We start from the raw sequence: 19,466 nt of genomic DNA on the forward strand, positions 1-19,466 counted from the left end.
GAACAAATCTCTAGTGCAGTACTGTGACATGGTGCATGTTCCCTAGGGTCGTTTATTTTCTTTTTCTTCATCTAGATATGCTTTTTTTAAAAAAAAAAAGAGAGAAAAGGAAAAAGAAAAACTGGATTTCATAATGGTCGGATTATTTTGTTGATGCAGTATTTAATTCAAGTGTGCATGGTTCCAGATAATTTTGAACCAAATCAAAGAAGTGCATGGGTGCAGTTTGACAATGTGATTTGGCTTTCCTTTGCTTAATTTCTAAGATCAGTTGTGTGCTGTTCTCACCCGATCGAGGAGGAGAGGGAGGAGAGCTGCCTGCTTTTTTTGGTTTTGTTTTTCAGTTCCCTCTTGCAGCGTGCACAGAACTGTTGTTGTTTTGTTTTGTTTTGTATTGTCTCGTGCATAACTGACACTTTCAGAATTCCCGTTGAAAGTTCACGCAGGCAATTTCTGAGATCAGATCAGGCGGTACCGGATCCCCTTGCGGATACACACATTCATTATTGTACACTTCAGTATAAATATCGTAACTGTCACTCACAGTTGGATACGTGTATTCAACATTACTGGTATTGATCTAGACAGATCTAGCATATGATGTTTCTTTTCAAAATGGGATCACAGTGACTTGCGAAAACAAAAAGAGTCCAAATTAAGATATATATATAGTCCCGTGAATTGGTTGACTACTTTGCAATTATCCATTAATTGAACTTTACCTACGGATCCTTTAATTTCTAGCTACGTACGACACAAGCCTTAATACCATCAAACGCAACTCAAACAATAACGGTAGAGTTCGGTGGACAAAATCGACCGCGACGAGCAATGCCCCACATGGCTCACTTCCACATGGTCCGGATCGGGCACAATCTACCCGGATCCAGTAAAAACGTGTGCCCGGCTTGAAATGCATGTCTGCACAAATTTAAGATAAAATCTAAAAGAAAAACTTACCTTTAAAATAATTAATTCAAATATCATGAAAAGTAAACACATTATGTATTCAAATACTAAAAATTAAACTAAAAGATCAGTGGAATTTATAATTAATAGTATAGTTCTGTTTCCTATCTAAAATATAAGATTGCCATGCATGCAATGTGACAATATCGTCGACGATACAAAAAAAAAAATGAATACCTTTCTCTAAAGAGAGAACGGGAATCTTCCATTAATTCTTAATGGAAGTAAATTAGGATGAATTTTTTCAAAAATGAAAGCTCTTTTCTTCTCTCTTCCTCCCAATAAATATGCCCTTAACTTTTTATAGTGCATGCGAGAATTTTTCTTAGGATGATAAAAGTAAATTCCTCCTGAATTCTAATCGTGTTAATTACTAAACAGAGTTAAAATTTTGTATATTAATAAAAAAGGTCTTATATTTTTATTTTATTTAATAAATTAATTATTATTATTATTATTATTATTATTATTATTATTATTATTATTATTCAAAGTTTTTAGGGTTTTTCATAGTTTAAAAGGACTAATTTGCCTGACAAGGACAAAGGTTGATGAAGAAGAATTTATTTCTTCTCGTGATCTCTAGACCAGATAACTCTGGAGTCTAAAGCATTTGTCACGTATAGAAAAGTTTCACATGGTTCTCTATTTCTTTTAGGAATTTTTATAAAATAAAATGTTTTTTTAATGTTCGACTATTAATTTTTTTTAAATGTTGCCACCCATTGGATTAGTTAAATAAAATAATATGAAAATCAAATTACGAAATGGAAAAATAAATAAATAAGCGGAGAGAACCGTGTGATTCCCTTTCATCTCCACCGTCGCCGAACTCTTCATGTGGCAAATGTCCATGTCTCTCCAGGTCATGTGGGTTCTAGCCTTATCCATGCACATTATATTGTGGACCAAACTAATTAAATAAAGAAATAGGAGTGGTTTAGCTGATGATGCATATAATTAAAAGCTCAAAATTAAATAAAAAATACGCGACATGATTGCATGTGCTATATATTCTAAACAAATTTGGAGGTTCAATTATGTTGTATACTTAGCTCTATATAAACTTGCTTCTGTTGACAGCTATTTTATTGAAGTCTTGCTAGTGGTAGAATATTATGTGAAACTCTTATCAATGTAGACCATATTAAATTTATTATACTTAGTTTTACTTTAATGACTAGAATCGGAAGTAAGAAAGCTTACTATATCCTTTTAAATTAATCAAACCTAGTTCAATGGGCAAAAATTAAATGAACGTTCTAAATTATATAAATTATCAAAATGACATTTTTTTTTAAAGTCAAAGGACATTTCATCCGTTATTTTATCTCAAAAATATCTATATTTTATAACATCTAATATAATATTATTATAATATTGTAACAACTACTATAGTATATTTTATAAGTATGTAATAGCTAGTTAAATAACTACTATAATTATTTTAAAATAATTTTGATAAAGTTTAAATTATTTTGATAAATTAATAAAAAATATTTTGATATAGTAGTATTTAGAATTTAAAATTTAAGATTCAAGATTTTAGAGATTAGGATTTATGATTTAACTCCAAATGCATTGTAGTTTCTTACATGCATATAGTAATTTTGATTAAAGTGAAATGAATAATTTTTTTCATTGTAGTAGCTACCAAGTAGTTATTAAATCATAGATTTTAAAATTTAAAAATTTGAACCCTAGATCTGAATACTATTATATTAAAATAAATTTTTACTATTTATTAAATCACATAAATTTTATCAAAATTAATTTAAGTTAATCAGTTACAATACTATAACGATATTTATTAGGTGTTACATGTTGTAGTAGTTATAGAGTAGTTTATAAACATTATAGTAATTAATTATTACTGCTATAATAACATTAAAATAAAAAATAATATTGTAACTGCTACTCAATAATATTTATATATTATAATAATTATCCAATAGTTGTAACATAGTATAATGATTATCAATAATTATTACAATAATATTGAAATAAAAAATATTTTTGAGATAAAATATATAATAGAAGTTTTTATTTTTATTTTTTAAAAGAAATATTTTTTTTAAATAAGTCATATAATTTGATGAAAAATCAATTACTTTGTGTTTGTTTCCAGAGGTACAATACGAGACAGACTACACGGAAAGAACAACCAAACTGAAAAGTGGTTTGGAAAAGTGTTCCATGTGCTATTCCCCCTTTTTCCTTTGGTGAAAATGACAAGACTCAGAAAGATTCAGAAAAATATATTTAATTGTATATGCGTTACTGCTCTTCACGGATCCGAAAATTTTAAGAACAAATTAATATTTTCTGCCTAATTGTTTCTCTTTTATTTATTTATTTGTTTTTGTTATTAGTCCATAGCTAAAACACCTACACTTTACTACTCAATTTTTTACTACATACTTTGTTTTTTACTACATTTTAAAATCGGAAAATATCTACGTGAACAAATATTATGAGAGAACAATTAATAAATGCAGATTTGAAAACAAGAATGAAAGGAGAATCATGATAAACGTTAGGTCTTTACAGATCACAATGGACTGACAGAGGAGGGTTGCCCACCACGCTGATCCACCATAGGCCGTCGGTTACGCGGGCCCCACCCCGAAGTCATTGATGAGCTTCCGGACACCTCCACGGTGCGGTGTGTCAACGACAGCTGGCATGCCTGCGTCGGATAAGCCATGGCCTCATCCACTCATTTTGATCACGTGAATGGTTCCATCATAGTGACAGATCAGCCATCACCCACTCCATTCACTGCTACACGCGACCGCCTCTATATATAATCTATGCCGGCGCCGCCCATGTATTATCCACCTTCGTGAGTTTTCTTTTTGAATTCCTTTCGAGAATTCGAGTCGATACGATTAACGATCGACATCGATGGCCGGCATCGCCTTTGGACGCTTCGACGACTCATTCAGCGCCAGCACGCTCAGGGCCTACCTCGCCGAGTTCGTCTCCACGCTCCTCTTCGTCTTCGCCGGCGTTGGCTCCGCCATTGCCTACAGTACGAACTCAATGAAATCGACTAAATTGATTTTCTTTTTGTTTCTATTGGATTTGGTAATTTGATTGGAGCACGTGCCTGGGTTTGGTTTAGATAAGTTGACGTCCGACGCGGCGCTGGATCCGGCGGGGCTGGTGGCGGTGGCGGTGGCCCACGGGTTCGCGCTGTTCGTGGCCGTGGCAATAGGCGCGAACATCTCCGGCGGACACGTGAACCCGGCGGTGACGTTCGGGCTGACGCTCGGCGGCCACATCACTGTGCTCACCGGCGTCTTCTACTGGGTGGCGCAGTTGCTCGGGGCCGTCGTCGGGTCTTTCCTCCTCAAGTTTGTCACGGGGCTGGTAATCATTTGACTGATGGCATCGAATTAACTTTACAAAAATATCCTCGTACCTTTTTTCGGAAAGGCCTCTCTTTGATTTCTATTAACAAACATTCATTTTGTCTTAATATTGTAATTAACGGCGGATTTAATTAATATTATGTAGGACACGCCGACCCATGGACTGGGCGCCGGAGTGGGCGCCGCCGCCGGCGTGGTGATGGAGGTCATCATCACCTTCGCGCTCGTGTACACGGTCTACGCGACGGCGGCGGACCCCAAGAAGGGCTCCCTCGGCACCATCGCCCCCATCGCCATCGGCTTCATCGTCGGCGCCAACATCCTCGCCGCCGGCCCCTTTTCCGGAGGATCCATGAACCCCGCCCGTTCCTTCGGCCCCGCCGTAGCCAGCGGCGACTTCTCCGGCCTCTGGGTCTACTGGGTGGGGCCGCTCATCGGCGGTGGCCTCGCCGGGCTGGTCTACACCTACGCCTTCCTTTGCTCCGACCACCAGCCGCTTCCCCAGTGAGAGCAATCGCCAATTAAGACGTCCTGTCCCGGTCCGCTTCGTGAATAAGAATCGATTTGGAGGTTGTTAATTGAATTAGGGATGTGTTCTTTGTCGGTATGTGTAGTGCGTTTGCTTCTGTTTGTGGTCGAAGTATCGAGCCATGGCAACGTGTATTGTACCACTGTGAGGCTTCTTCGGTAATAGTTTATGTTAAGTTCATGCCTTTCTCTATTGAAATGTAGATTTGGATTGACGGTCAAATTGGCAATCAAGTTAGATTGGTCGATTGGATGATCATGACTAATGAGCCAAACTTCCTAGTTGGACACACTTTTCGATCGAGTTGATTGAATAAAACGACGTAATGAGTTGATTGGGTGGGAAGTCTCAAATTGGTTAGTCGGGCTGAGAGGTTTATTAGGTTCATGAATCAGTTAAAATAAGAGGATGACTGATGGAACATGCAAAGATTAAGAGCCGTTTTATTGCAATAATAATAATTAGCAATGAATTAAGGAAATGGAGTGATGATAAGGCACATGGGGACCTCATGATGAGGCGAGCAGAAAAGTTTGTCCTATTCTAATAATGTATTAGCTGTTAAAATTGGTCAATTGCGTAGCTTTTGGAATTTTGTGGATTGTCGTCAATTTTTAGCGGAATCTTTTTTTTTTTTGCTTATTTTTGAAGGGAGAAAAAAAAATAAGAATTTGAATATTCTGCAATAATATAATAAATTCACCTTTATAAAGTTTCGTCTACTTAAAAAAAATTATATATTCATTAAAGTATAATTTTATAAAATGCACTATACAAACGCTTGCGACAAAAATTTGTTCATGAGATCACTTTTCGGTCTTCCAATCATTAACTATTTTAAATTATACTGAGGCTCATTAAAAAAATGAACAGTTAAATTTTTTTATTAACTAAGACAACTCAGAAAAATTCACGAATGAGATCGTTTTAAAGATGAATTAAATGGCAAAGAACAGGTCAACTTCAACACGGACTAAGCCACTCTTCCGTGCAGAAGACCAGAAGATCAAAATGTAGATGCATACAATGCAGCGCAGGAAACTAAATCATGCTTCTAAGCAAAGGAAACTAACATGTAAATAGCTTCTAATGTTGAGAATCTTAATGTCAAGAAGCAAAACTATTGGCTGCCTGACACTGACACAAGAAATTAAATAACCACACAACAATGTGTTAAGATTCTTAATTGTCTATTGGCTTTTCAGCATTGTGAAGAAGTATTATCAGATGTGTTTAGTATCAGCTCTTCAAGGTCTTGCTCAGGTACTGAGATTCTAAAGACAGAATAATGATGATTCAGACTTTTCTCTCCTTGCAGTCTGTAAACACTGCCCAAAGCACCAATATTTGGATTGGGTAGTGCATAGAATATGCGCCGTATCCTTTGGTGCACGAGCGCCATGGCACACCTTGAAACATGCAAATGTACTGATATCAGAAAAAGGCTACTAGAAACCCTACTAGATGGATATATTGGCTTCTATTTGGTATCTACTTGATACAGAAGTTTAGATCGATTTAAATGAGTACATCAAAGACAGACTTACATTGGGCATGGCTCCCAGACTAGGTATATGTCAAAGCCAGTGCATAGGTAAGGTCGCATTATTTCAGTAGGTTTCAAGTTGTCTGAAACTTCCTTGTCAATGATCTGTTCCTGAACAAATAAAATTAGTATTTGTGACGTCTAAGTGAATAGAGCACACTTTTTAAAGGTTTGCTTTTATAGAAAGTAATAATGGAACTTAAAAAGATGTGTAAACAAACAGTAAACTTAGTAATGAAACCTCAATCTTCTGACGTTTTGATGGACACTTATCAGCAGTATGCAACAGAACATCCAATGCTTCAGATTTTAACTCCAATACTTCTGAATTAGGGAATAGCTTCCTATCTCTTTCTGCAGCATTCTCTATGGCAACAAGAGCAGCGTGCCTCAGAGGATGCCAGGTAAATTTATTCTCTCTCTTTACCAAGGAATTCTGCTTGCCTAGTTCTTGAGCTGTCCATCCCCAAGGATTTAAACAAGAAACTCCAGCATATATATCACTGCATGTACGAAGTGAGAATTTTTGAACTGTGGTGTTTTGATTGCTTCCTGCAGTATTGGGATGGGATTCATGGGGCACAGTGGTTGCTCCACATCCATCATTGCAGCCATTTCTTGGGCTAGGTTCTGATGTTGTCAGCAAAGGATGTGTTTGATCGTTAGCACTTGCAATGACTTTCCTACTCACTGGATCAACAATGACAGCAGCATTTAGAACCTGCAATGTAGAACACGCACAGCTAAGTGTTGGTGAAGCTAACAATTACTCAACTAAATATAAGCTAACCATGTTAAAGAAGACCTGTATTAAATATTAAAAATTTTAATTCTATTTAATTTGCTCATAATTTATTTTGAATTTTACACGATTAATTAAGCTTAACAAAATCAACCTATTGGATTTCCAGGGACCATTTGAGGTTTAATTAAGATATGGAGGTTATGATCAGATAAGTTCAAACCAGGTTCAATTTGGATCCATATCATGTCTAGGACTCAACCAATTTTATAGTCAGGCATGGCCGTTTTAGTTGTGTTTGCTCGAGTAATTGGAAAAGTTGATTTTCATAGGATAATATAAAGTCCCCTCTTCTCATTTCTCCACTTAACCTCTCTTCTCTCTTTCGCAGCTACTATCTCGCCTTCTCCATGCGATTGGAGTTGCTACTGCCGCTTGCCACCTTCACACACATGTAAGGAGCACTACCCAACTGCCGCTGCTAACACCTTATGGATGTTTGCACAGCACCACTGCTACCCAACCTTCACACATGCACGTGAAACTCTACCTGGCTGCTGCTGCAACCCTTGCACACGCTACACAAATCTAATGTTGTTGTCGCCCAACCCTCACGTGCACAGGATATCAGTGTCACTTAATCCTTCGCACAAGCCGATGCCAACACTCAACTGTCAGCTGTTGTGATTCCTCTACTGTGCACCATGATGATCTAAGCCACCTGCAAGTGATAGCTCCCTTCCCCTCCATCATGGAAAAAAGCCTGATTTCCTTCCTCTCCAGCAAGGCAACAAACCTAGCCTTTTCCCCTCCTATCTTTGGTGCCAAATTTAAACAAATTAGCGGTCCCCTTTGGATCAAAGAGTCAGCGATTACATTCAATTTTAAACAAAGACTTAGTGCAGTTGAATGATTATTAATTTCAAACCTACTATTTGCTATTCGTTTAGGTCAGAGTGATCCTTGGGTTCTGTTTCATTGGAGCCCCAACTTTTGTTTCCTCATCTAAGAAACGCCTGGTGAGAAATTATCCACTTAGTTCCTAATCTAGGATTAGAAAAGTGATAAAATCAAACTTAGCTTCGTTAAATTAGGGGACGTATATATGCAAATTGTGTAATATGGTATCAGTTTGCTTTGAGTTAATACATGTTACTAAGGATATGGACGGTATTTTATATTGTGAATTGCCATCCAAAGGGTTTCCTTTTTGCATGTGGTTGGATAATCCAGGGTGGGAGTGGAGGGTGACACCTTGACTTTTTTATCTTTAAATTCTGGATGCATGTATGTGCATGCAAGCAAACTAGGGTCTCTCGACTAATTTTATTAAAAAAACAAAATGACAACCAAACAAAACAGAGACTGACACATAAAAATCATACTTTGGCACCACTGTAGCACAACTTTGTCTGTTGTATTGCAACCTTCATGTAGTGGAATATCATTTCCATATCCTCATCACTTAGTGTAGCAACCCCATCACAACTGTTACATTTGCAACGCATTATAATTTATAACTACTACTAATCAAATACAACTCCATCCAGGTATTTGTAAGATCAATAGAACAGCTGCCAACAAATAATCTGCAGATAGGTAAGTGTATTTGGTTTTCCATTCATTCTTGGTGATTCTTCTTGTTGCTTCTATTTATTTACTTAGTAAGTGTTAACGGGAATTGGATTTGGTATAATTGCTTGATACTGATTTTAAATCACAAAACAATAAAGGAAAGAAGATGATGTTAAGGGACCATGACATTTGTATATTAAGGTTTAATTAATTTATGGAAGACAAGTTTCCTCCGTCTAGTCCAAATTACCTATGATTGATAATAATTATACATCACAAGAATATACAACAAGACAACAAGAAGAACCGTGTTAAGAAAATGTATTCGTTATACAAGCAAAAAAGAGTCAATCCAGTAGGGCACCATGGAGTCATTCATTTATTTCTTAGTTTATGAAATTATCAAGCTTATCCGTTTGAAGTTATACACATGTGAAGAAAGATCTAACAAAAGATGGGTCAACTCATAATAAGAAACAGATTAAAAACCCTCCCCCCAAAGAAAGAGAATTCATATTCAAAATCAGAAGGCAATCAAGCTATCTGGTTGAATCCAAAACCTTATGCTAATATAAAGTAGCTACTAAATTTTCATCATGCTTATGTAGAATGACAAAAGTGGGAAAGTCATTGCTTGAGAGCAATATAAATAGGCAAAATATAAGTTTGGCCAAAGCTAAGAATGATAGCTAACCAAGAAATTTTTAGGTGGAGGAACTTGCTAGTAACTCATGTGCACTAAACCAGGGCAATGGCAAATGATAAATCAAGTAAACAACTATAAAACATTATCAATAGATATAATCAAAAAGAGGAAAAAGAAAGAAAAACTCAGACTTGGTTGATGGATGAAATGATGTGGGCCAAATCTTGCATTGCTCCTCCCATTCTTCTTTTGACCTAGCAGCATGCTTTGCAACCTGGAAATAATTTTGCAACAAAACCAAAGAACAAAATTTGAGTTGTTTGGTCCACTATGATTATCATAACTCATTCATGCATCAAATTTATCTACTAAATGAAGCCCTAAAACATGGAGAAACAAAGATTACACTTTGATTGTGCTTCATTACAGAACATGGAATTTGTGACAGTTGCATTGTTAGAGATTGGGGGAAAAAGTAAAAATATATATTTGCCATAAGAGAAAAGTAGAAAAAAATAGCATTCATAAGCTTCATATGATAGTGCATATTTAGAGGTCAGAAAGAACTAAAAGTATTTAATACCAGAAATAGAAATGTTAGTAGTTTAAAGGGTTAATTGTCTAAATTTGTTCAGTCTCAAACATATTGTGAATTTTGGCTTTTCAATCATATACATTAATTTTCCCTACTATTTCAATCATGTCTATTTGCCTCTGGACTTCATTTGCGAAAATTTTCCACTGCCAGCAGCTAAAATGGCAAATGCCAAATCAGCAAAAATGCAATAACTTCTCCTGTCCTCTTAATACAGATTCATTTCCCGACCCTTAAGTCTCTGCCTTGATAAACTGTGGAATTTTTGTAAACTTTAGCTTGCCTGGTGCGATTACTAATCACATCAATTGTCCATGGGAAAAAGTGTCACATGTCAAGTCTACTAAGACAAAAAATAATGTGCCAATAAGTGTGCAACTATAACTAATATAAGAGAGAAAATTTAAATATATCTAATTCTGAAACAATCAAGGTGTGAGCTATATTTGAAAAAAAAAAAAACTCAGAAAACTCAGAAACCTTTGACTATATATAGTTATAAATCTTAGGTAAATAATTAACCAAGTTGAATTAATTAAAATTAAAAATGTAAAAGAGAAAGCAAGCTCTAATTAAGATAGTTAAGAGATGTCTATAACACCTAAATCTGACCAACGTATGCCTTTACATAGAACCAATAGCAGGATACCCAAATAGTTGGAACAAATAGCTTCACGTCATTTTATACTACCTACCCTATAAAAAAAATTAAAAATAAAGATTAAAAGGGCCCAATATCCAATGTGTCCTGAGCAGGGTCAAAGTACAAAACCATAACTTTTAATTAAATAAAACACCAATCAATTCCAATTTTAAAAAATAAAGGCACCAAGGCAAATAATAAAAAAGAGAAAAATAGCTAGAACAGCCACTCACTTTTGTTCTAATGGGACATAAATTATAGGCTCTGATAAAAGGTTGAATACCTATTGGAACTGCATCTGTATCTTTTTCATGTTCATCGGCCAAGCACAAAATGACAGATAGCTCAACTTTTCCTGCAAGAAAGGTCAAGTTTATGTTACATATTGGAATCACCAAGTCACTGTAACCATTTTTAGAAAAAAAAACACTCATTATGAAAAAGCAAATTAACTGCAATAGTAAACATTTCCAACTTGTATCAGGTCAGGACACAACTGGAAAATCAATTAAATAAAAGTGTAAAATATGAATTCTAATAGTAAAAATTAGATTAGAAATCAATGTAACTTATTGGGAACTAGACAGAACAATTTCCTAGTGAACTGAAAAAATATTATAGAAATATGAATAAACCATAGTTCTCCATAGTTGCACAAAAGGTTGTCTTATAGGCATCTAGTTATGAGCAGTATCAGGCATTCTAATCAAGATAAATGTAATACAAAATCAGCACCCAATACACTAATGTATTGAAATACCAATAAATAGCAAAGAGAGCATATGAAACCATCACATTTACTGAAAAATATTTCCAATATGATCAATCATGCGCTCGTCATCTTTCTACCAATAGGACACAACAATCATTCACAAAATAAAACTTCATAGCCAGAACATGAAGCCAAAAGACAAAAAAGAGAGAGAGAGAGAGAATAACCATCGGAAGTTCTCCTTTGCACCCGTTTCACATGACGAAGATTATCAAGTGGACACACTTGATTCAATTGCCTAATCAATGAGGGAGAAAGAGAGTAAGCAACAAATGAGCAACATCATAATAATTCCAGTGACAATGACTAAAAACAGAATACTGACCTCACAATAGTGTTTGCAAGCTTTGGCTCAATGTTTGAAGCTAAAACCTCAACTAGAAGAATAAAATAGGCGAAAGATTTGAAACAAAATCAATGAAGGAATAAACTCCCATTGTTCAGATACACGATGAAAGAACATACATACCAGTAGGCATTTCAAGGGAGCTATCTGGCTCATTGTGAATATGTATAATCTCCCATTTCATTGCTTCCAACATATCCCCAAGAGTCTAAGGTATACTGCCCCAAAACTTGCCTTGTTCTCCCCTTCGAGTTCTCTGGTTCAAAGGACCAACATTACTAGAAATAAAGAATGAACATTTCCCATATGCCACTCCCAAGCCCAAAATGTTGAAACGCTGACCTTAAAGCAATCCAAGTCAAGCAAAGTTACATGAAAAAAAAATTCAGCAACACTCATCAAAATCAAGTATGAATATGAAAACAAGCGCAATTTTCTTGACTTAGGCTATGTCTACTTGGAGAGGGAGGTTGGAGAGAATTACTAAACCACCATCCTATACCTTGTTTATGCCTCTCTCATCATCTCTGGTGATGAAGGTGTGTAAAAATTAAAAGGAAGCATAAAATAAGAAAACACAAAATAAGAATCAAAATATGTCAGCAATGTAGAAAACAATCTTGTAGTACAAATACATTAGAAAAAAGAATGAAAGAATCACAATATTAGAAATTCAAAATTTTCTAGCAAAGGAACATGGTGAGCAAATTCGATTAAAAAAACAAATGAAATGGCATTATTTTGGTCATTGGTGCAAACTAGTGTACTCTCTGTATGATAGTTTTGTCTACTCAAATCATGAAGGCTAGTATACACCAGTCTATATGGTTCAATATTCCCAATCCAGCATAGTTCAAACCATTGGTATGAAAACACTACAACCACCATGCTATGGCTACTGAATCATGTTTTCTCTGAAATTAATAATTTCCTTCTGCAAAATTTGGAATAATTACTGTCTAAATTAGTAGAAGATGCAGTATACTGCCAACCCTATCCATCATTTGCCTAACCTAAAATTAGAATAAAGCAAAAGATCAGTGTTGAAATTGAAAAGGTATACACAAGCATTAAAAAAATTCCCTGATAAAAGTCATGCTCTTATCCTCTCCTTATGCTCTGCCAACATTACGTAGATTGTAACCATTCAAGAAATTAGTGGCTAATTATTTGTTTATTTCTTAGTAGCGAGGCTAACTTAATTAAAACACTACAAGAGTGTTTCAATTAGAGTGTTTTGCATCAAGCCAGCCATCATTTAAGGTGTTTTCACTTGTCCACACGAATAATATCTAATGGAATCACAGAGAATAGTTAAGTGGAACGGTAACCAGAAGAAAGCCAGTTAAAATAAAAATAACGTTTGGAATGCATAATCTTTACAGTTTTCTGTAATTCAGAACATACGGATAGTCCTTGCTGCCTTGTTGATTAATGCTTGATTTTCAGTATCAAATTGAACTGGCTTCCAAAACTGCAGCTAGCAGTTCATATAAACAAATCTTGGCTGACATATAGAAAGATCGTAGTTCCATAGTCTTATTTACTGGACCTATTGAGTTTCCATATATGAATTACAATCTTTTCCAATGCAAAAATCATTTGTGTAAAACAAGATCCCAAATTTCAAATTTTTCATGAGCACCAATCCTATGAAATTGTCAATGGATACAAACCAACATCATGAAACTTGTCTCCATCGCTTATATATCCTTCTTAGAAAAAAAACTAAAAATAAGCCCAAGAACGGGATTTCTGAGATCATGTGAGCATACAACTCGTCGTCAAAAAATAATCGAAGATTCATGACCAAACGAAAAACTCAATCGAAGAATCATGTAACTGAAGAATACTTCATCAAAGACCACGCAACAATAACAACAACAAAAATCAACACGGGCTCTGAAATTAGTGCACCTGAATGGCTGATCAGAGAACCTGTGATGGCTGCGGAGCTCGAACACGTTTGATCGACTGCGCTTCTGGAGCTCGAGGCGCCTTGGTTTAGCGTTTCGGCCAGAACGAGCGTCAGTCGGCGAGGGTTTCGGCGACAGAGAAACCAACTGAACTGCGCACCGGACAGAGGAGGACTTCATCGCGAAATGTTCTGGGCCCACGTTGGAATTGGGCTCCAGTCGTCGAGACACAACGCGAAAGCGAAACCTAAAACGTCGGCCCTAAGCTCCATCATGGGACGGCCCATTGCGGCTCTCGAGTTATGAAAAGATCACGGGCCGTGGCCCAACTGGCCCACGAGCCGAGCTCTCCGCCAGGTTATTCATGAACAGCATTACAAATTGGAAAAGAAAAAAAAAACTGAGGAGGCGCTTGGTATATATTTGGTAATGGGAATGGTAATGAGTTTTCATTGAGGGGTTAATGGCAATGGGAATGATTACTGGATTGATGGTGCTTGGTATAGATACTGAAATGGGTATAATTACCATTGATGCTACTTGGTATGAATAAGAAAGTAATGGGAATCAGAAAAATTTTACAATTTTACCCTTACTAATTAAATACATGAAAAAATTTATTGAATAATTTTTTATGGATATTATGAATTGGGAACATCCTTTGCAAGAAAGATGAGCACGTTAGAGTTGAGCACGTTGGAAAAAAAATAATTTTTGGGGTGATGACAATTGATCTGAAGGTGTAAATTTTCAATTTTCTCGTCCAAAAATATGTTTTTCGGAGGCCTTCCATCTCCTTTGATGTATTACTTGTGTTAATTTCTGATTAAGTACCGTACATATTAAAGAGAAATATATTATAGCGAGAGTAAGAATTGTGAGAAATCAAGAACCAATTTTCTTTTCCAGCTTTTACTCTTTATTTTGAGAAATCAGCTTTTACTCTTTATTTTGAGAAATATATTATAGCTCTATCTTTGCCATATACTATTTCTAACTCCGAAAAATAAGGGAATGATACAAATGGTAGCATTTCCGCTAGCACAAATGGTTCTGATTAAAATAATTTGCCCTTTACAATTACGAAGGTTTTGATTGTGATCTAGTTTAATTTCTGAAATAGGGTGTGATTCATTCTGGAAATGGATGGTGATTTACACAAATTGCAGTAAGTTATAGCAAAAGTAAGCGAAAGTTATCCTGAAAAAGAAAGCAAACTGAACTGTTTTGGGAGGAAGAGAGAGGGCCGGGTACTCACCTATAATCTGATGCCGCGTCAGTGCCAGCGAGTCACGACCTTGCTTTCGCAGAAAGAGAGGAATTGCAAGCCTGAGGCTGTGCGAGACGTCGCCGACGCCGGAGTCCGGAGAGGACGCGAGTTTTTGCGACTTGCAACGGTGAGGTGGTTGCACGTCTAGACCGGGAACCGAAACCTACTGTTTCCCCCTCTTTAGGTCAACTCTCAAGCGGCTGGAAAATGAAAATTCGGCGGTGGCGGCCGCAAGAAGAAGGGGAAGGAGATCTCACCGAGTTCAGATCACGAAGATGTATGACTTGTATCTAGCCACAAGATCACGCTGGCGGTGACTCGTCGTCCTTCGAGAAGGAGAAGGAGATTGAGATTGGGAGAGGGAGAGGGAGAGGGAGAGGGAGAGGGAGAAGGAGATCGGCTGGGGGTGACTCGGTGAGGGGAGACGCGCGAGGGGAGGTGAGACGACGCGAGCGGCGAGGGCTTTGTGGTCTGCGACAAAAATAAAACCAAGAGGGGGGAATGGGTTTAGTGATAACCGAGTGGTGAGTAGGTTATCAAAATAAGAGAATCAAAATCATATCTTAATTCTGATTTCTATCTACCTAGCAGTAGGTATGGGAATGAAACTAATTTCATTCCGATTCCAACCTCTAAACCCATCTACCAAGCTGAAACCATCTACCAAGCTGAAACTAACACTGCAATCAAATTGGGAATTATATTTTTCAACTTAAAAGAGGCTAGCAAGAAAATTTTACCTACTTGTAATTCTGAATGAAGTGTCTCTAGTCTTTTTCATCTTCCTTCTTCAAAAAAAAAATTTAAAAATAAAAAATTAATCATTCAAACTTCTGAACGAAGAGTGAAAGTCAATCGTAGACTTGTCATGTGGAAATTTTAACGGCTACATTTCTGTCTTCTGGGGTAGAAAGACGATAAAATAATTGCAGCAAGTGGGATACATAGAGTTTAAACGCTTGACGCTGATGTGTGAAACTGATTATTTCTCTCGCTGTCTTCTTCTTCGCATTCACACTCGTTGTCTGTCAAGAGAGTAGTAGATGATTAAATACAGCATGAAAAAAAAATTAATTTAATTAGCCCTTCCACTTACCATCATAATAAGGCTTTATATATATATATATATATATATATATATATATATATATATATCAAATAAAATAAATCAACCATTTTATGAGTCATTGTCCTCTTGCGTGATAGATAAAGAAACTGTCAACATGACCACATGGCGACTCATTCACATTAATTAGGCTTAACTTGTTCTCCATTTGCTTGTCTCATCCTATACATCACCCATTACATTTTGCATTCCAAGAAATTGACTTGTTTGTGGTCATCATCGAATAGATAATAAATTATAGCTGGCGATGTATTAAATTGTGGAGGCCTGGAATCACTAGTAAGATTTAGTTCATTGACGAAACAAAATTTGAGGCGGCCCAATGGAACGGCCACACGCAGTTATTGTGTAAATCCTCGCTACAATTTTTAACCTTTTTTTTTAAAGGAAAATATCGTAATAGCTCTGAAGTCAAGGAAGCGATAGGGCGGGATAAGTCAACTTGGTTGACCTTTTCTTCGATTCGCACGGCTCCGCCGGTCCAATGGGGCGCGGTGCCTTTGCTGTCTCCTGATTTCTTCTCCTCATCCAAGTCATCCCGCGGTCTAGCTCTCTCGCTGTCGCTGGCGCACCATCTTACGCCATTTCACCCCAAGACTTCTACCTTCTTCTCAAATTAAACGCTCCTTTAGCTTTCTTATATATATGCAAACCTTTTAATTTCTGCATAATTCGGATCACTGTTTCTTTCTGTTTTTGTCTTTTGCGATTCACATGGATAAAGGCGACGGCACCGCCGATGACCGGCTCGCCGTCAACGAGACGGACTTCTTCTCCGACGATCGCCGGCGCGGGATGGAGCTCGCTCTGCTGCCGAGTTCTTGCGTCGAGAAGCAGGAGCATCATTTTACAATCATCGATGTAATCGTTCGTTTATACTCTACTATACGACTGCATACATACGGCAAATAATCATGCTATTATGTATATAATTATTGGACGTCGTTGATGTGTGACAGGATTGAACCTTCTCCCGGCGGTCAACGCCGGCAGCGACCACTCAACGATTGACGACGGGCTGCCGTTGCCGGCGCAGAGATTAAGTAATTTATTGTTGATTGATCGATCGATTCAGAAGGCTGCAATAGAAGCGGAACTGGTGCGCGTCAGGGAGGGAGAACGAGAGGCTGAAGCAGATGCTTAGTCAAGTCGTCGCCCACTACAACACTTTGCATGGTCATTTTGTCTCACTGATGCAGCAGAACGATAGATCTGATCACGGCCAACGAATGGTAAAACTTTTGTAAACTCTTCAGATTTAGTTAATTTTAGACTGCTATACGAACCAATTACTCGATCGAACTAATTATAACGCTAAATACTTAATGAATAGGTGGAGCCTAAGACATGAATTAGGCGGAGGAAGAGGACCAATTAGGCCGCTCATAGATCGCGGATCACTCGGAGAAAAACTAGACGTTGATGACATCGCCGCCGATGAGCCGTCGAACTCGTCGACGTCAGAGCAAGCGCAAGAGGGGATCATGAGGAAAGTCCGTGTCTCGGTTCGAGCTCGCTCCGAAGCCCCCATGGTATAGTCACAATTAGCAGTGAATTAATCTATATTATGCTAGTTTTGATGTTATATATTACGAATTAGATCGTTGATGGATGTCATTGGAGAAAGTATGGACAGAAACTAGCGAAAGGAAATCCATGCCCTCGAGCATATTACAGATGCACCATGGCCGCCGGTTGTCCTGTCCGCAAACAAGTAATATCCAGAATATTTAGATTTTTAATTTTGATGAATTGAATACGTTTGTCGTAATTTGGGATTGATTGTGTTCTTGGTCGATGAGCAGGTGCAGAGGTGCGCAGAGGACCGTTCGATCTTGACGACGACGTACGAGGGGACGCACAACCACCCGCTGCCGCCGGCCGCCATGGCGATGGCCTCGACCACTTCGGCGGCTGGGTCGATGCTCCTCTCGGGGTCGATGTCGTCGTCGCCGGCGCCAGCCGAACTGGGTCTTCCGTATTCGTCGAGCATGGCCACCATCTCGGCGTCGGCGCCGTTCCCCACCGTGATGCTCGACCTCACCCGGAGCGCGAGCGCACTCCAGTTCGACGGTTTCGCAATGCCGCCGGCGGCGGCGGCGGCGGCGGCACAATACTACTACGGAGCTAAATTTTCAGGGATGCAGGCACCGGCGACGATGGCGGACATGGTGGGCGCAGCGACGGCCTCGATAACGGCGGACCCCGGCTTCACCGCCGCTCTGGCCGCCGCCGTATCGTCTATCATCGGCGGGAATCATCTTCAAACCACGAGCAGAGGAGCCAGTGGCGGCGACGGCGAGGGGATCGCCGACGAACATGTGGATTAATTCTTTGAATTATCTGCGAGATTAGTGATTTATTTTGTGAAAAAAATAAGAAAATTTTAAGCAGATTATCTGATAGATATCTAGATTATTTGTCTCTTGTTTTATGGAATGAACTTAAATCAATGTGATTTCGTGCGCTCTACGTGCAATTAAAAAGGTTTATCAAGTAAATGAGCAAATTGTTGGTAGACGCGTCACAAGGTGGACTGGAGGTCAGAGATTGCGACGGTACATGCGTGCATGCACGCGAAGCATGTGTGACGGCTACATCCATTTAATTACCATTATCAAATGATCTATTACTATTAGTCTTACCAAATTAAAAAGGTAATTATTATGATAACAACAATTTACTGCTACTGCTAGTGACGATGACTGAGTCAGAAATTTTAATTTCTATTCGTGTTGATACCGAGCTAATAGAAAGAAAAAAAAACAACTCTGACGGTTTACTATTATCATCTACCTTCCTCTCTCTATCTCACGTTCTTCCTTTCTTCATCTCAATTCAGAATTACCTCCTTCTCAAGGTGGCCGTCTAACTAAAACAGAGAACCATTCAAAGTTGCAAGTAAGGGACATTAAGGAAATAGAACGAGTCGGTTTCGATCTGAGTACAGACTTGGTCAAATTCCATATAACACGGTATGATTTACTTTTATAATGAATCAATAATAATGGAATCGGCAAGACCGCAAGAGGACTCGACCGGAAGAGTCGACAACAGTGGAAAGACTCGGTTAAAAAAGTCGACTGGAACAGGAAGATTCAATAGAATCGAGATGACTCGCTAGAAGGAGTCGGAGTAGGAAAACTCGACAGAAGGAATCAACTTCTTTAAATTAGTTTCAGGGCAAAATGTACTCAATTCATAAAAAGTAACACGCAACATAAGACTAAAAGTAATCCCAGTGAAGTATGTCTAAATCATAAGGAGCCCAAATAATAGTATAAAATAGAGAAAAGAAATATAATAAAATAAATAAAATAGTATGGAGAGTAATATAACATATGAGATATTCATTGATTATGATAATAATAATACATCCTTCTCAATAGTCTATTTATCATTTGATGCTCTTTA

General features: G+C 37.7%; 3 protein-coding genes across 4 annotated transcripts; 2 read left to right on the forward strand and 1 right to left on the reverse strand.

Moving 5' to 3' along the window:
- Positions 1 to 3,798: 3,798 nt before the first annotated feature.
- LOC141819258 (putative aquaporin TIP2-2) lies at positions 3,799 to 5,055 on the forward strand. The gene is made up of 3 exons (XM_074706597.1): positions 3,799 to 4,003; positions 4,097 to 4,344; positions 4,492 to 5,055. The coding sequence occupies exons 1-3, from the start codon at positions 3,877 to 3,879 to the stop codon at positions 4,852 to 4,854; spliced, it is 738 nt and encodes a 245-aa protein (XP_074562698.1). The 5' UTR covers positions 3,799 to 3,876; the 3' UTR covers positions 4,855 to 5,055.
- Positions 5,056 to 5,805: 750 nt separating this feature from the next.
- On the reverse strand, positions 5,806 to 15,405 carry LOC141819260 (tRNA-specific adenosine deaminase TAD3-like). Of its 2 annotated transcripts, XM_074706600.1 has the most exons (11): positions 15,184 to 15,405; positions 14,915 to 15,092; positions 11,864 to 11,996; positions 11,720 to 11,771; positions 11,562 to 11,632; positions 10,856 to 10,977; positions 9,576 to 9,658; positions 8,549 to 8,651; positions 6,663 to 7,142; positions 6,423 to 6,532; positions 5,806 to 6,284 (listed from the first exon to the last, which is right to left on the reverse strand). In XM_074706600.1, the coding sequence occupies exons 3-11, from the start codon at positions 11,934 to 11,936 to the stop codon at positions 6,077 to 6,079; spliced, it is 1,302 nt and encodes a 433-aa protein (XP_074562701.1). In that variant the 5' UTR covers positions 11,937 to 11,996; positions 14,915 to 15,092; positions 15,184 to 15,405; the 3' UTR covers positions 5,806 to 6,076. The 2 variants fall into 2 exon arrangements, with proteins under 2 accessions (XP_074562701.1, XP_074562702.1); XM_074706601.1 differs by lacking the exons at positions 14,915 to 15,092; positions 15,184 to 15,405 and adding an exon at positions 13,658 to 13,733.
- A 1,361-nt stretch (positions 15,406 to 16,766) lies between these two features.
- Positions 16,767 to 18,523, forward strand: LOC141819261 (putative WRKY transcription factor 31). The gene is given in 6 exon segments (XM_074706602.1): positions 16,767 to 16,913; positions 17,008 to 17,166; positions 17,168 to 17,295; positions 17,398 to 17,584; positions 17,653 to 17,766; positions 17,858 to 18,523. Coding segments are annotated over 6 exon segments (1,260 nt in total). The 3' UTR covers positions 18,383 to 18,523.
- The last annotated feature ends 943 nt before the right edge of the window (positions 18,524 to 19,466 follow it).

The sequence above is a fragment of the Curcuma longa genome, unplaced genomic scaffold (genome assembly GCF_044706935.1).
Source record: "Curcuma longa cultivar G26 ecotype Majalengka, Jawa Barat unplaced genomic scaffold, ITB_CL_G26_1.1 contig_28470, whole genome shotgun sequence".
Taxonomy (NCBI): Eukaryota; Viridiplantae; Streptophyta; class Magnoliopsida; order Zingiberales; family Zingiberaceae; genus Curcuma; species Curcuma longa.

Excerpts from the sequence above, each read along its gene's own strand:
- LOC141819260 (XM_074706600.1), bottom strand. The coding sequence starts at position 11,936 with ATGTTGGAAGCAATGAAATGGGAGATTATACATATTCACAATGAGCCA. Across the intron at positions 9,659-10,855 it reads TATGTCCCATTAGAACAAAA|GTTGCAAAGCATGCTGCTAG; the intron begins GTGAGTGGCTGT and ends AATTATTTCCAG. Across the intron at positions 6,285-6,422 it reads GTCTGGGAGCCATGCCCAAT|GTGTGCCATGGCGCTCGTGC; the intron begins GTAAGTCTGTCT and ends GCATGTTTCAAG.
- LOC141819258 (XM_074706597.1), top strand. The coding sequence starts at position 3,877 with ATGGCCGGCATCGCCTTTGGACGCTTCGACGACTCATTCAGCGCCAGC. Across the intron at positions 4,004-4,096 it reads TGGCTCCGCCATTGCCTACA|ATAAGTTGACGTCCGACGCG; the intron begins GTACGAACTCAA and ends GGTTTGGTTTAG. Across the intron at positions 4,345-4,491 it reads TCAAGTTTGTCACGGGGCTG|GACACGCCGACCCATGGACT; the intron begins GTAATCATTTGA and ends AATATTATGTAG.